At 42.6% G+C, this 17,887-nt stretch overlaps 1 protein-coding gene across 12 annotated transcripts in view; it reads left to right on the top strand.

Annotated features, from left to right (window-relative positions):
* PLCB4 (phospholipase C beta 4) overlaps positions 1-12,206 on the top strand; it is a 326,000-nt gene extending 313,794 nt beyond the window's left edge. For 9 of the 12 annotated variants that reach the window (XM_074949680.1, XM_074949677.1, XM_074949673.1 and 6 more), the window contains 4 exons: positions 4,378-4,435; positions 5,062-5,148; positions 7,177-7,213; positions 10,499-12,206. In XM_074949680.1, coding sequence (XP_074805781.1) covers positions 4,378-4,435; positions 5,062-5,148; positions 7,177-7,213; positions 10,499-10,587 — 271 coding nt within the window. In that variant the 3' untranslated portion in view covers positions 10,588-12,206. The remainder of the gene's footprint in view (positions 1-4,377; positions 4,436-5,061; positions 5,149-7,176; positions 7,214-10,498) is intronic. The other 3 variants (XM_074949675.1, XM_074949679.1, XM_074949678.1) reach the window with 1 other exon arrangement.
* The last annotated feature ends 5,681 nt before the right edge of the window (positions 12,207-17,887 follow it).

Raw genomic sequence — 17,887 nt, 5'->3', positions numbered from 1 at the left:
GCCTGCCCTGCATTGGGCTATTTTGATCCTAGGGCTTGAACTTGTTCCTTCTGAATGAACAAACAATGGAGTTTTACAGATTTCTAGTACAGACTGAAGACAGCAGTTGCCAGAGCCCTTGGTAATCATGTTCCAGGTTTATGAAAACCTTCTGCTAATGACATAAAATTACTTAAGCTGGGTTTATATATAAAAATAGACTGAAGACACTGCTCTTTTTCACATTTTTTCAATTAGTCTAATTCAGCTCTTTCAACTATTTTGTGTCAGCTCATTAGAATTCTTGCCATGAAAGGCACTTTACAAATGTGTATTATATATAAACATTAGTTATATACTTTCTTTTTATTTATATGATAACTATTGTGACAGGGTCGGGCCAGATGGCTATAGGAGAGTAGAAGGCAGATATATTAGCCCCAGGCTAAGTAGGTCCCTTTTCCCTGGGTAAGGTAACAGGGAAGGTTCCACAACAATCAGGAACCTTCTGGAGACAATTAAGACAGGCTGATTAGAACACCTGCAGCCAATCAAGAAGCTGCTAGAATCAATTAAGGAACGCTAATCAGGGCACCTGGGCTTTAAAAAGGAGCTCACTTCAGTTTGTGGTGTGCGTGGGAGGAGCTGTGAGCAAGAGGCACTAGGAGCTGAGAGTGAGAACTCGGACTGTTGGAGGACTGAGGTGTACAAGCATTATCAGATACCAGGAGGAAGGTCCCATGGTGAGGATAAAGAAGGTGTTGGGAGGAGGCCATTGGGAAGTAGCCCAGGAAGTTGTAGCTGTCGCACAGCCGTTCCAGGAGGCACTCTAAACAGCTGCATTCCACAGGGCCCTGGGCTGGAACCCGGAGTAGAGGGTGGGCCCGGGTTCCCCCCAAATCCTCCCAACTCCTGGTCAGACACAGGAGTCGTCGACCTGGACTGTGGGTTCAGAAAAACGGCCAAGCTGAGGGCTGCCGTGAAGCTCCAAGGCGAGCAAATCTGCCAATAAACACAAGACCCACCACGGTAGAGCAGGAATTTTGTCACACTATAAAATATGGAAAATAGATCCTGTCAAACTAACTTTATCTTTTTCTGATGAGATTACAAGTCTGGTTGATAAAGTAATAGTGTTGACATAATAGGCTTCTGTAAAGCATTTGACTTGGTACTGCATGACATTTTGATTAAAAAAAAACTAGAACAATATAAAGTGTTACATGGCACACATTAAATGGATTAAAAATTGGCTAAATGGTAGGTCTCAAAATGCAACTATAAACAGGGAATCCTCATTGAGTGGGTCTGTTTCCAGTGGAGTCCCGCAGGGATCGTTTCTTGGCCCTACGTTATTTAACATCTTTATCAATGACCTAGAAGAAAACAAAACATCATCACTAATAAAGTTTGTAAATGACACAAAAATTGGGGGAGTGGTAAATAAGGAAGACACATCAATGACTCAGACTGGGCGCAAGCAAACAATATATGTTTTAATATGGCTAAATGTTGTTGCCTGATTTAAGGGGATGAATGTTATTGTTTAGATAATACGGGCTATAGGCTCGCCAATTAATCTGATCAGATGATAAGATTCTTGTCCCGGAATCAGGCTGCACAGAGTTTTGCAAGGACCCTTGGGATTTATGACAAGGACTTTCATGCTGAGAGCAAAAATACAGCCTTAAAGACTTGTATTGAGATAAATGGAATAGTAATCAAATGGAAAAATAATCAGAATGAACAAGGAATTAATATTGTTCTGGAGGCACATGTGGTATTATTTACTATAAAACTTCCTAGATTAACACACTCACACCCTTCCTTGATAACCTGATGGTAAGAGACAAAGAACCAGCCTTGCCTCTGGCATGCCAAAAGACTCTGATAGTCCAGGTTCCTCAGTTCTCAAGTGGAAGATGAAGAATTTAAGAGAAGCAAGAGCGCTAGAAAGCAATAGAAAGACCCAAGAGAAACTAACTTAAAACCTACCAAAACTGACTGACTGAACATGGTGGTATGTCCCTCTTACGTGCCCACCCTCCAAGTCCAAATTTAATTTCCTCACCCACATAATGTCAGGGTATGCTTACTCTATAGCCTGGCATATTCATACATATTTATGACCATTAGCTTATTCTCACATCTGTTATTTCTGGCCTGAACCGGTTTGGTGGTGGTTATTTCCATGTTCTGTGTGGTGTACCAGTTAAGTTTATAAATTTAGGTTTATAGAGGGCAATCAGTCAGCCACTTACCTATGCCAAAGGTCACAAACATGTATGCTAACTTGCCTCAGCTCATCATCACTTCTCTATGTTAAAGGGCACAAACATAACCAGGATAAGTTGCTTTAGTTCATCATACAGGATCTGGTGTGTAGGTTCCTTGTGTTACTGCCAAAATACTCAAGTACAAATCTATTATAATAAAACAAACCAATAAGGAAGGATATAATAAAGCAAACAAGCAGGCTAGCCCTATGGGCTACAATGCAAATGTATACATCTGGGAACAAAGAATGTAGGCCATGCTTACAGGATGGGGGAACTCTATCCTGGGAAGCAGTAACCCTGAAAAATATTTAGGGATCACGATTAAGGCTCCGCATCTGTCACAGAGGTCATGGATTCTGTGACTTTCCACCCTCCGTGACTTCTGCAGCGACCAGTGCGGCTGACCCCAGGGCTGCCCAAGCAGGTGGCTCCAGGGCCAGCTGTTCACGTGGCCCCGTGGATAGCCGCACTGGCCACTGCTGGAGCAGCTCTGCAGCCAGCCACACCGGCCTGAGTAGCAGCCCCAGGGGCAGCCAGAGCACTCACTGCTCAGCGGCCCCCAGCAGCTGGTGTCGCTGGCCCAGACCCACCCACCCCACACTGAGCAGCAGCCTTTCAGTCCCATCCACCCTGAGCAGTGGCCCCCTGGGGTGCCTCTCCCCCCCTCGAGTAGTGGCCCCCAGGGAAACCCCCCAGCAGCAGCCCCTTTTCCCCCCAAGATTTAGTCAGGGGTATTTAGAGTGTAAGTCATGGACAGATCCCGGGATGTGAATTTTTGTTTACTGCCCATGACCTGTCCATGATTTTTACTAAAAATATCCATGATCAAATTGTAGCCTTAATCATGATGACTGATTAGTCATAATGACTGAACATGAGCTCCCAGTGCTATGCTGTGGCCAGAAGAGCTAATGTAATCCTGGGATACGTAGACATGGGAATCTCAAACCGCAGTAGAGAGGTTATTTTACCTCTATATTTGGCAGTGGTACGACCACTGCTGGAATAGCATGTCCAGTTCTGGTGCCCACCATTCCAGAAGGATGTTGATAAATTGCAGAGGGTTCAGAAAAGAGCCATGAGAATGATTAAAGGATTAGAAAACCTGCCCTATAGTGATAGACTCAGGGAGCTCAATCTTTTGAGCTATTTAGCTTAATAAAGAGAAGGTTCAGGGATGAGTTGCTTATAGTGGGATCTACATGGGCAACAAACATTTAATCATAGGCTCCTCAGTCTAGCAGAGAAAGGCATAACACAATGGCTAGAAGTTGAAGCTAGACAAATTCAGACTGGAAGTACAGCATACATTTTTAACAATGAGAGTGATTAATCACTGGAACTATTTCCCAAGGGTTGTGGTACATTCTCCATCACTCAGAATTTTTAAATCAAGATGGGATTTTTTTCTAAACTATCTGCTCTAGGAATTATTTTGGGGAAGTTTTATGGCCTGTGCTATACAGGAAGTCAGACTAGATGATGACAGTGGTACCTTCTGGCCTTGGAATCTATGAATGGCACCATGTCAAGCACTCGTTAAAATATCTTTTTATTCTTGATAATCAGTATGATTTTAATAATTGTTAAACGCTGTTAGGAGATGGTAAATATAAACTACTGCAAATGGATTAATAAAACAAACTCCTCAATTAAATGGATGACTCCAGACTGAGGATCAAGGCAAACTTAGTTTGCAATGATCTTGATCAGTTTCTTCAAACCCCCTTAGTCACAGCATCCAAGATAGCCAGAAATATTAAATATAATGTAAAGACTTAAAGCCGGAGTAGGGCCTTGCTTTGTAATTAGTCCCACTGACCTCAGTGGAGCTTAGGGTGACCAGTTGTCCCAATTTTATAGGGACAGTCCCGATATTTGGGGCTTTTTTTTTAAATATGAGCTCCTATTCCCCACCCCACCCCCATCCTGATTTTTCACACTTGCTATCTGGTCACCCCAGTGGAGCTACTCACAGTCTATGGTAGTGCATAAAGGGTGGCAAAGTAAGCCCCTACGTTATTTATCTCCTTATCATTGACTCAGATTTGTGGTTCTGGCTCTTGGACTTTTAAATAAGAAGTCCTCAAGCACAATATCCTTTTTTTTATTTATTTAGACGAGTAAGAGAACTAAACAGCAGCAACACTAAAAAGTTTCTGGAAGAGAGAAAAAGGGTAAGTATAATTTTGATAAGAAATCAAATGTATGTGATTTGTTGGCAGGAACCTCACCTCTTGAGTAATGTACACCCAGATTCTGCACAGCATTTTGAAAATGTACCCTTCAGTTACTGTATCTCAGTGACAGCACTGATTTCTACTAACTTGAGAAACTAGAGACTCAGTCATTCTCAAACTGAATTTCAAGGTCTCTCTTCACCAGCAACCTGACCCGGGGTCTACTCCTGAACTTCTAAATTCTGACTGAAATCTGTGGGAATTTTATCTGAATTCACCTTTCCATTTACCTGAATTGAGAATTGGCTCGTAAAATGGATTTTTGTTACTGGTTTCTATCACATACAAGTCAAAATCCTAAGCAGAGTTTAAAATCACATTTAAGTAACCTACGCAAAGTACGTTTAACTCATTAGTATGACGTTTGAATTAAAATAGCTTTCTGTTGTATATATTTTAGATCGCCTAAACGGTAAACTGTCCAGAGTGGGGACCATGCCTCCTTCTAATGTTTTGTATTGCACTGTGAACACCAGCCAATAAATAATATTCTTTGGAAATTATTTATCCATAAAAAAAAAATTGTGATACACGTCATGTGAATTCTCTTCTCTTATTTGTAGCTAGCAATGAAGCAGTCGAAGGAAATGGATCAGTTGAGAAAAATTCAGCTTGAGCATCTAGAAGTCTTGGAGAAGCAGAATGAGCAGGTATTTTATTTAAAGGGGTTACAAGAAACGTGCGTTACTAAATTAAAAGAGAGAAAGAGAGTACAGTTCCATTTGTAGGGTACATCTACACAGTAGCTGGGAGACGGGATTCCCAGCTTGGGCAATTGTAGATCCACTAACTCTGCTCAAACTAGCAGCTGTGGTTGAAGCAGCTTGGGCTAGCCACTGGCACCTGTACACAGGAGGTTCGGGAGAATTGTACTTGGGCAGGTAGCCTGAGCTGCGCCTGGTGCTGCCACAGCCACGCTGCAATTTTAGATGCTTGCTTGAGCAGCAGGGCTAGCACGTGTGTGCGCGCCCACACTGGGAACTGCACCTCCCAACTGCTGTGCAGACCTACCCCTAGTTCTGCTGAGTGTGAGTCACCACTGAAATTGGCTCCAAAGAAGCTTTTATTTGTACCCGCTCACCTTTTTGGGAATTGAAAACGTAGGGTTGGAAGGACTTCAAACAGTATGGAGTTCTGACTTGGTTCAGATAACCATCTAAACCTTGGCTGCGTGTCCAAAGCTCATCCTCCAACCTGTTCAAACCTCATGAGACTGGAAGGTTAGGCAGGAAGGCGCCCAGAATTCCAGTACATTCATGGTCGGCCCTGTCTGGAAATACCTCAAAAAAAACTTTTTTCTTTGTGTTTTGGGACTTCTGTTTCCAGTCCTGAATGGAAAATAGGGGTGAAAAAAAAATGCTCAAAATATCTCAAAACCGCAAAAGCTTTTGGTGTGGGTCCTGTTCTAAAAATTGGTGACAGTTCCAGGGTTTTATCAGAATCAGTTTGCCCTTCGCTGGTTAAAATACCATGTTACTTTCTGCTGGTGAAAAGAAGAAAATTTTCTTGAAAACTGGCAGTCATCTTTAAAAAAAAAAAAATCAAATTTTATTCCTGGTGGAAAACTCTTTTCCTGAGTGGTTCCCCCTGCTGAAAGGAGGAGCCAGCAGAGCAATAATTATCATACAAGCTCAATTGCCAGGTGGGCCTCAGTGAAGTAGGAACTCAAGGGTGGACTATGCAAGCACAAACCCAGTAAGGTGAGAGAGAACTGAAGGATGGATGTAGTGGCTGTCACCCTTCCAGGGTTATGAATTTATTTCCTACGTTTTTCACTAAATTTTCCAGAACTTGAACTCTGCTGATAAAGCACATGCACTATGCTAGAATCACTTCAGGGAGGTATAATGTCCACCCTAGTTGCCACCTCCACCATCTAGCACAAAGTGGTCTGAATCCAGCGATGTCCATCATGTACACACATCCAATCAAAGTGCACAGTGTGAATACATGAGAAAAAAATATGTAATTGTGCTACACTGACTGCAGCATTGCTGCAACCTGATTGGTTCAGACAATTCCCTTGCAGTGTAAATTGTACTAGTTGGTAAAATAATGTATGAAGATATAAAAAGATTAAGGGCCTGATCCAAAGCCTACTTAAGTCAGCGAGAGTCTTTGGATCCAGCACAATATAAAGACAAGGGACAGGAGTAGGGCTGGGCTTTTAACTTAAACTCTGTAATTCCTTACTTTTGAGTGTTTGATTTGTCATTCTTAGAAAGTTCCCTCACTGCTAATTGTTCTGCATGGAATTTATCATGCCGTTATCATAAAAGGCTCTGAGACGGATTCCGGTGTCACGCTTGTTTCCCACTGATGTAACTCCATGACTTCAGTGGATTTACGTGTGAGGAGAATCAGGCCCAGAGCACTGACACCTGGCTAGTGGTCATATGTATTCCAGTTAACTGGATCAAAACTTCTCAAGGTCTTAAATATCCCTTTCACGTCATAATGGTGGAGATACCTTTCATAGCAGATGTACAGTGCAGACTAAGACACCTATCGGTGGATACACTCGCCGGCTTAACATATTAGGCACTCACATTTATTAGCCTTTTGTGTTATGTATTCTTTTCTTGCATTCATTCCTCAGTCTAACTTCAGTTTTCATTCATTTTATTTGCTTCTTGTTGTATTACTCAATTTTGACATTATTATTTTTGTACAAACAGCTTTTGAAATCCTGTCATGCAGTGTCTCAAACACAAGGTAGGATTGATCTATAATAAGCAAGCTACTATTTCAATATGCTTTTCTTCGAAATTAAATCATTCTCATTGGAGCACTCTTTGTAAATGCAAGCACTGGGAAGTACCATTAACATAATGAACACACTGTTAAGAATATTTATGCACACTAAATATTTAAGAGTCTGACATAGTAACAATATTTTATGCTTTAGCATCTCAGACCCACAGATACGTTCTTATAATAACAAGGACAGGAAACTTAAAGAATGATTTGTATTGTTATATTATCAGTAGTTAAAGAAAGACATGCTTGAAATTTTAAGAAGCATCTACTGATTAAGGATACTATTTTAGTGTTAACATATATATGACTAACTGCTAATGCTGATAGACCGAAAAAGCCAGATTTTCCACATATATTAGCATAAGAATAATAAAAGTAATGCCACACTAAAAATAGCTAGAAATATATTAGATAGCTAGAAATACTGTAGCTTTTTAGTGGCTAAAGAAAAGAGGCTTCCAGCTATTGCGAATCTGTTAATCACACTATTGTAGCTTTCCTGTTATAGCTTCCTAATAACCATCATTCATATTAACCCCTTCTCTCAACAGCAGTAAAATATTTGTGTTAGGTTTAAACATCCAGTTGTGGAATTTTGCCTGAATTTAGTGACCTGCTTAAATCTTCAGTCGATAATTTACTGGGATCCCATCCTCAAACCCAGTCTATCCACATCTACTGTAACTATACTGAGCTAGAGATAGATATTTACACAAAGAATTAATTTGGCTGGCAGCCAGCACTCTATCCTTGATGCACTCAGTCCTGTGAGGTACTGAGTGCCCTCAAATCCCATTGAAGATGAGGACATACAGCATCTTGCAGGATTGAACACATAGGTCCTATTAACTAGGTGGATTTGTATTGACTCCAAGTACTTACTTCCTCCACAAAGCTCATCTATAATTATCCTATTCATGTGTTCACTTCAGAATGCAGTGGTTGACCATCAGTTGATAAAAACAGGCCGCTTGGCCATATGGTGTAGGATTATTCTGAACTAAATTCACTTTACAGTTACGCCCTTCTGGCTAAACTAATCTGCAAAACAGTTACAGGGCTTTGCTCATGAGATACAGGATGGTCCAGTGGTAAAACCACTGGCTTAAGACTTGAGAGCCTTGGGTTCAAGTCTCTGCTGTGCCCGAGACTTCCTGTGTGACCATGGGCAAGGACAAGTCACCTCTGGCCTGTCTACATGATCATTTGGTTTGTGGCAAGCTGGGGTGTGAAACTACCCTGCTGCGCTCGAATTGTCTGGGTGGACCCTGCTGAAACCTATTAACAATTCGCTAATGTGCTTTGATCTAGTCCTATTTGAAATGAACTAAAGTGCATCAGCAGGCTCCACATGGACACTTAGTCCATGGCAGGTTAGTGTGGGTAGATTCACACCACAGCTTTCTGTGAACTGTATGTTCATGTAGAAAAGCCCTTAGTCTCTCAGTGCATCAGTTCCCCCTCTGTAAAATGGGGATACCATTACTTCCCTCCTCACTGGGATGTTGGGAGGATGAAGATTGTGAGGCGCTCAGGTATTAGGGTATTGAAGACCACAATAACTTCAGTTACTGAGAAATAAATACAAGCTGTGTCAAAGAGTTTGCATTTTAGGTGGAATTTCATTCTCACTTGCAGAATTCACACACTGAGTGAACACAGCAAGTCAGTTCTAGTATTTCAGAAAAGGCTGTACACATGGATTTATTAATGTTATGTTTCCATATTTTCATTTAAAAATTATTTCTTCATTTATTTCAAACTTTAAAGTCATAGGAAGGTAAAATGGGATTTAAATGCATTTATAATACAGTTGCCTTTGGTATTATCATAATTAGCTGAGTATACAAATGTGATGGTAAAATGCACAGAGCTAACTCTTCAGAAAGGGGTACATCTATAGCTCCTATACAAACCCACATTTACTTTGCAAAATAAGTGTGCATCTAAATGACTTTTTTGGACCTTCATTTGCCCAGTTTTACATCTGGAAATACCTGTTTGCATGCACAGAATATGTAACTCCCTGAGTAGGAGCTTCTTTATTGATTTAGATAAAAAATGCCTATCCCATGTGGTAGGCACCTTTACAACTTATCAGAATACACAATTCACATAGTAAGGCAAATCCAGCGACCACTCCTCCTCCTTGTATAGCAAAAGCAGAGTGGCCACTCACACTGGGGAAAAGATTGGCATGTGGGAGACACAATGGTATTTTCAATCTTAAGACATCCCCTATCCCCAGAAGGCTGGCTGTAAAGATAGACTGGACAGCATATGCAGGTGATTTTGGAGCAGGATGGTAAGTGACTTTTGAAATTGAAGGCCCCTCATGGAAAATGCACAGAGGTAGGTGCCTCCCCCCACACTTTGAACTCAGGGGTTTCTAACCCAAGCATCTCGAAACTCAACTTTTGGCAGTGCCACATGAGGACAGGGGGTAGCCTCTCAAGTCAGTAGGTCCCAAGCAATTTAGGGCATTAGATGGTATAAATAACACCTTTAACTCTATTTACAAACCAAGAATGTGTATTGAAATATATTGCTTAATGAGTGGGCTACTGCAATCTGTGCCAGCATCAGTTTCCAGGTGTAGCCCCATGTAGCGCACATTGCAGTAGCCTAATCTTGAGGCAACAAAAGCCTGGATGCCAGGAGCAAGGGGTACAGCCAAAATAAACAGCTAAAATCACTAAGCTAGATGAAGCCATCTTGGCCACCTTAAGGAAGATGTCAACAATCTCTGCCATCAGTAAGTCCAATAATCATTCACACCAGTTATTGTCTTTCATTGGCCAGCAGAAAATGGGTCCAGATGACAGGTCGTAACCCTTAGTTTCCCAAGCAACACCAGTCCAAACTCAGCCAGGGCTGATATAGTGTGTCTCCAAGCCATTGTCCCATTTCCAAAGACAGTTCAGTCAGAAACAGCATGATTTTCCTCCATACAATGTGAGGCTTTCAGATACATTTTATCATGTGTGTCTTTGAAAAGTGGCCCATAAATCTTAGGAATGTTGCCTTGTATTTTGTAACTTATAAGTACCAGCAGAAAAACAACAGCGATGTTTGAAAATATGCAGATTTTTTCTGAGAGGGGGAGAATGGTCACGTCCCTCCAGCGTTCATTGCATATATTCCACTCAGATACTATTGTGCTGAAAATGTATTTGATTTTGAACACAAGCTTTAGTATGATACTCTATGATGAAACAACATGATTGTTTTGGGTTACAGGCAAAGGAGATGCAGCAGATGGTGAAGCTGGAAGCAGAGATGGACCGCAGGCCAGCAACAGTAGTCTAAAACTCCAGCATGCAAACTGAAGCCAGGAAAGCCAGTATCCGTAAAATTCCAACCATCATTGCTGAGGAGGGAAAGTGGGCTTTTTTGCTCTTTTCCATTCTGTTTCAACCAACGGTAGACACAGACCACCACGTCTTAAGGTTTTGCATATTCCTTTTGAGTACTGAAATTCCCTTATTGAGCAAAACACTATTAAAAAGAGGCACATAACATCTTAAAGCCCAGTCCTGTACTCCCTGCTCAGGAAACCTTCCATTCATCTCAAGGGGTGTTTTTTCCTGTGTCAGGATTGTAGGCTCAGGGCCTTAAAATACAGCACCATGTTTCTTTTATTTTAACATAAGCTCAGATGGGAACACAATCATAATCAAAACATGCTATTCACCGTTTTTATTCTCATGCTTGGTATGTTATTGGTTTAGCCCCAATCCTGCAAGATGCTGTGAGGTAGGAGGCACTCAGCAATGCCTGCCATCAAGCCTTTTACATGGATCTGCTACTAAATAATAATTTAAAAAATCATCCGCTTCATCTGACAGATGTAGTCTCTTTTGGTGATTTTCTTCCTATTGCGCACACATTTTTGAGCTGCAGAGAATGCATATATTGGAAAGTACAAATATCTGTAAACTCATCAGCAGAATTAATACACTGGGATAACAGTGATTTTGGAAGATATTTCCACATTAAAATGTCTTCAACAAGTGCCATATCAACTTTATCATTCTTGAAAGAAACTGACATCCTGTAAAAGTTCTTGAAATGGTAAACATAGTAGAAATACGTTGTTCTGTGCCAAAACTAATCAGTGCTCTAAGGTTAAAGGAATTATGTGTTAGGCACTTTAAGAAAAGTTTACATCATCCATTGCTTGTATAGAAATTGCATTTTGATCTTGTTGCTGCAGATCCCAGATATTATAGTTCATTGTATCTTAAAGATTGTTAAATGACTATTGGCAAAAAGTTTGTAACTGAAAATGTAAAAAGTATTTATACACTTCAAATCACAATATTGTAGAAAATCACCTAAATGTTGCCACGTGACAAAATTAGTAAACTGAATTACTAGAAATATGTCTGCATGTGATACAATCACCAGTTATGACTTTAATGCCAACCGTATGACCACAGTCATTCTATTAGTCAATAAATACAGATTAAACGTATGTCACCAAATATTATTTGATTAACTCTGAAGACTTTTAGCATAACAAGACCTATATATATATATATGTATATGAATTATGTGGGCATTCTTGATACTTCAAGTTCTAGTTAAAAGAAAAGTACATAACTAATTTAATTTTACACAAAAATATTTATGCAGATTTTCAGAATTTCATATCAGGAATAACCTTTTTATGTCTGTTAGATAAGAAAACAATTTGCTACAGTGTTAATTTGCATGTTCTTAAAGCCTGCTGTAGTTATACTGCAGAACAATGCATGTAAGCATTCTGCTTGGAATTTGCCCATGCTGCCAATACAAAGGAGACTGCATGGAAAACTGGTAGTTTAGAACAAATCAGATTACTGATTTCATTATACTAAGCACCAATTAAGTTGTTGTATATGCTTGTACAAACCAATTCTACATATTCCTATAAACAAATTAAATGAAGAGAGATTGTTATGGTCAGTTCTGAGATGAAACTTTCAACTTCTCTAATAAAAACGTAAAAATAAATACAATACTCATCAGTGTGATCAATTTATACAAGAGTTTCATGATATCCCTGTTTCAAAATGAAGTGCACAGTGTAAAGTATCTACCATAAATTCCTGTAAAGGTGCCCATACTATAAACATATTCATACCACTCCTTATTTGTTCAAGGGATTCTTATTTCAGTTATTTTAAAGGTTATGAATACTGGGCTAGCTTCATAAAGGGATTTAGGCACATAAATCCAAAATGTAGATCCTCATGAACCCTACTCAGCAGCTGCCTAACCTATTGGTGCCTAAGTTTCTGCTAGTAAAGTCCCCTGTGCACCTATATTTCTGCCGATGGGTGATGTTAGTGCTGCAAAGTGTTGTTAAGACTGCTAAGTTGTTAACGCGGCTAGCGAACAGAGCGTGCAGCATACTGATTCAGCAGACCCCAGTGATGTTCGTAAAGAAAGACCACAGGCTTGGTTCAGTGGCAAAGGCCCCATAGGACCCACAGGTACACTAACACAAGTACACCTGCGACAGTGGTGCCGTTTCAATCAGCATAATGTGACACTGTCCCCTAGACCAGCACAAAGCTGCCCCTCCTGTGACTGCTCCTTTTACACATTGATGTAAACAAGTTACATATTACACTCCAAATGTTGTTAGTTATCACCCTAAGCCTTGAACCTGCTAGTTCGAACAAAACATCCTTAACTATTATCCTGTCAACCCCTCCTTATCTTTGAAGGGTCCACGTGTTCTTTTACATCTCTTTGGAATGCGTTGGTGTAGTTACTTGAGAGATCTGTGTGTTTTTTGTATCAGAAGAGATCCACATGGCTAGTTAATGTACAGCAGGCTAGGGCGGAGTAGATTCACACTTCCAGTTTGCCACAAACTAAATGTTTGTGTCAACATGCTCCCAGCCCCCTCTCTTTCTTTGCCAGCTCCATGGGGTTATGTTACAAATATTTACCAGCTACATCCCAGGATATGACTGTTTTGGAAATTTTCCCTACGTGCATAAATGATCATTTGATATGCATTACCATTAGGACTCCAATGCTGGATTTACCACAGTTGCCTTATGTCTGCTTGTATTCATGCTTTAATTCACACCATTCTAGTCAAATCTGTTCTGATGTCATTTTCTTTTATGAAGAGCAGAATTCACTGCCGCTTCTCTTGGCATGGAACGCTCACACCCTTCTTAGAACTGTGTCTCTCTCAGTTCAGGGCAACTGCACCTGTATCCCCCCCTATGGTCTAGTATGAGCATCAAGCATCCAGCTTCCAGCTCCCCAGCCATTGCCTCTCTTGGGTGGAGATGCCTCTCTTGGGTGGAGATGCATCTCTCTCCCTTCTGACCGGAGTATTTTCAGACTGAACAGTTCCCTTACTCTATCGTGATATTCCCCAGCAAGGCAGACTGCCTAAATGGCCAGTATCTGCACTTTGCTTTCTCTTCAGAGACTAGTAACAGAGTAATCACCAACCATTGTTCCCACGCAGCTCTTTCTAAGCAAACACACACATTTGAAACATTACAGCAACAACAAATTAAAAACAAGGCATGCTAATAAGCTTACCAGAGATCACTCCCAGCTCCAAAAGGGGCTCTGGCAGGTGGGCACTCCTTCACATGCCACACAGGGGTTCTTCTGTGGCTTCAAGTTCATAACTCCACTTTGGGCCTTTGAAGAGACTGTAAACAGGCAATCAAATCAGACAGTGAGTTGGTTTCTGCTCAAGGCGGAGAAGGCCTTGTCTACACTACACATTTGTGTCTACAAAAATCAGTTTTTAAACGATAAAACAGTGAAGGTGCACACATTAAAATGCTCCTCCTGCCAATGTTATTCCCCTGCTATGCTGACATAATAAAACCACCTCACTGAGCAGCACAGAGCTTTTTGCAACGTAGTTATAGTAATGCAGCATCAGTGTAGACACCTCACTAGCTTATGTCACCCTAATTGGCCCCCAGGAGGTGTCCCACAATGCCCACCGCGCTGGTCAGCGGTGTCAACTCAGCTGCCCTGATGGCACACAGGTATGCACCCCTCCCCTGTCCATTTGCTCTACATGCACAGTTCACACAGCATCATCCCAGCTGATCATGCTGGTTTTACACAGCAGATGCACTCCCACGTGGAATATGCCGGAGCTGTTGGATCTGCTGAGTATACGGGGAGGAGGTTGTGCAGTCGCGGTTTCGCACCATCCATAGGAATTCCAGTACATACAGGCTAATTGCTAGTGGCATGCAGGAGAAGGGGGACACAGCAGTATCATGCTAAAAGTCAAGGAGCTGAGGCAGGCAAACCAGAAGGAAAGGGAGGCCAATCATTGTGGTGTGTCACCAAAGACATGCTGCCTCTAAAAGGAACTGCACGCCATCCTCGGCAGCGACACCACCACCAAGAGCCCCGTGGATACCGCAGGGGGACTGGAGGCAGCAACCAGCGGCCTCAACGCCGATGAGGAAGTGGTGGATGAGGAGGTGGAGCTGGAGGATGAAGTGGAGCACACGGCAGGGTCGTCTGGTGGCGCAGTGAGTCAGGACCGCTTTTCCACTCCAGAGAGGTCTAGTCAGTCCCCGCACTACAGGCCTGACGCTCAGAATGCAGAAGAGAGGCGCTCCAGTAAGTGCTCATTTTGCTTTCATACTGCACTTTGAGAGAAGATGGGGCTCTTATGTATGTTGTTATATGGTAGAGGAGGGGCAAGGGGCAGAAATTAACAGCAGAGCGTGTCCCTCTACATGGTGGGGCCACGGTGGACAAGTTTGTTAATATACATGGGTACATCCCTGGAATTCTTCATAGTGATCTCTAGAAAATTTTCCTGTAGATAGTCTGTAGTCCTCTGCCGAAGGTTCCTTGGGAGGCCTGCCTTGTTTCTCCCCCTACTGTAGGAAACTTTGCCTCGCCACCCAGCAATTATTTCTGCAGACACCAGAGCGACACATCAGTGAGTGGTATACAGAGCCAGTCTGAAGCCATACACATGCAGAAGATGCATCCTGGGTTACCCTTTGGAGTGAGACACGGGGTTCAATTACCCTAGCCTGTGGAAAAGGGTACCAAAATTCAGACTAGGCTCCCCAGCCACTTATAGTAATTCCCTTCGCAAACCTTCCTTTGTCCCTTCTTGCCCATTCCCCCTTGCCCATCCCTCCCTCCCCAGGAACTCACCATAATTGGGACTTGTGCTGACCTGTGTGGTAGCCAAGGGACAGTGAGAAAGAGGTGTGTGTAGTTTTTGTGATTCACGGCTGTGAGTGCACTCACAGTACTGTCTCTGTTCATTGTTTCTTTGACTTCTGCAGATGTGCCCTTGAGAACCCACTCCCCCACACCAGTGGAGCGCCTCCATCAGGTAAGGCAGAGAACCAGGAGGAATAAGGAGGATATGTTTCACAAAGTGCTTCAGTCAACAGATGCAGCACATAGCAAAACAAGAGCGTGGAGGGAGACAATTAAGGAAAGACTCAGGCTGGATAGCCTGGAAAGGATGCAGGGCCAGGAATGGATGATAAAGCTCCCAGAGGGCCAGATAGAGATGTTCAAGTCCCTCATTAGTCTGCAATCTGAGCATATCTGTGCTTGGCTACCCCTCCAGCCACTACAGAACTCTAGTCTATGCCCACCCCAAACTCCCCCACCACATTCCTCACGTGTTCCCAGTCCCTCAGAGTACCCCATGCACTCCACACCTGGAGACTGGTTTTCCTACTAAAGCTGGAGTTACACCCAGCAGTGAGAGCCCTAACCGCGAGACTGTTCCTCATTTTCATGTCCCCTGTTTGACCAAAAGTTCGTGTTTTATCCCATTATTAAACTTGAGTCTCTTGAAATAAAATGAGTCTTTATCTGTGACATATATACATTGCTTAGTGCTAACATTAAAACACAATGGCTATAGGTAGGAATATTTACTCCTTGCAATTAACGCTCAGGAAGCAAGCACTATGGGGTAATTCATGGTGGCCAGTAAACATTGCCTGGCTGAATGCATCACATACAGTAACATTACTGTGACTCATTGTCAAAATGCTCCTTCAAAGCCTCCCTGATTCGAGTAGCCTTCAGCTGCATCCCTCTAATTGCCTTTGTATCTGGCCACTCAAAATCAGCAGCCAGCCGATCAGCCTCAATGGTCCACCCCTGATTTGCAAATATTATGGAGAGTACAGCTGGCCACAATGACAATAGGAATATTTTCCTCATTGAGGTCTAACCAGCCAAAAAGACCGCATCAGCGATCTTATAATCAGCCAAAGGCACATTCAACGGCTAGGTTCCCCATGTAAGGCTTCATGAGCCATGGGAGCAAGGAGTATGCAAGGTCTCCAAGGATCACTATGGGCATTTGCACATCCCCCAGTGGAATCTTCTGGTGTGGAAAGAAAGTTCCAGTGTGCAGCTTTTTATACAGTCCAGTGTTCCAAAAGATGCATGCATCATGCACCTTCCCTGATGACTCTGCTTTGATATCAGTGAAATTGCCCCAGTGATCCACCAGTGCCTCCAAGACCACGGAGAAGTAGCCCTTTCAGTTGATGTACTCCGTCACAAGATGTTTGGAGGCCAAAATAGGGATGTGCCTTCCATTTATCACCCGCCACAGCAAGGGAATCCCATTGCTGCAAAGCTATCAATTATCTCCTGGACATTACTGAGAGTCACAGTCCTTCGTAGCATGAGGCAATTAACAGCCCTACACTTTTGCATCACCGCAGCCCCCATGGTGGACTTTCCAACTCCAAACTGATTTGCAACTGACTGGTAGCAGTATGAAGTTGCCAACTTCCACACAGTGATCACCACTCACTTTTCCACTGTAAGGGCAGCTTTCATTCTGGTGTCCTTGCGTCACAGTGCTGGGGTGAGCTCCGCACACAGTTCCAGGAAGGTGGCTTTGCACATCCAAAAGTTCTGCAACCACTGCTCGTCATCCCATACCTGCATCGCAGTGCAATCCCACCACACAGTGCTTGTTTCCTGAGCCCAGTACCAATGGTCCACCATGGCAAGCTGTCCCATGAATGCCAGCAGCAATCTTGAATTACTTGTTTCCATGGCAGACATCACCAAGTAACTATTTTACAGCTCATGAAATACTGCAAGAGCAGCCGCATTGTGTTCAGAATGGTCAGCAGCTCAGGATCCATGCTGTGAGGCAGAGATGGCGGGCACACAGTTTAAGGGCTGCTGAAAAACGGCATGAAACGAAGTAGGAAGCCCATAGAATGATGGGACAGAAAGAACTGCATCACGGGATGGCAAGCACATCCACATGATGCACTGCGATCCGTTCCCAGAACTCCCAGCGGCAGAGGATGGGGAATTGCACTGAGCAAGAGCAACAACTGGGGATGTGCTCTGCTGACACAAGGAGCATTGTGTGGACGTGCTCCATCAATGTCATTAAAGTGACTTACGATCACTGACATAACTTAAGTGGACTTAACTCTGTAGCGTAGATATGATCTAACTCTCCTTTCCCCTGCAGAGGTGTTAACTGCCCTCTTCAACTTGAATGGTCTCTTAAAACATGCATAACTCTTATGCTCAACAATCTGTTCCACCTTGTATTTAGCTTTGACACTCTGAGTACCTTTCCCAGACCTAAAGAAGAGCACTGCGTAAGCTCAA

The sequence above is a fragment of the Natator depressus genome, chromosome 3 (assembly GCF_965152275.1).
Source record: "Natator depressus isolate rNatDep1 chromosome 3, rNatDep2.hap1, whole genome shotgun sequence".
In the NCBI taxonomy this organism is placed as follows: Eukaryota; Metazoa; Chordata; order Testudines; family Cheloniidae; genus Natator; species Natator depressus.
The sequence above is the reverse complement of the archived record's forward strand: the minus strand, read 5'-3'. Positions and strand labels throughout refer to the sequence as shown.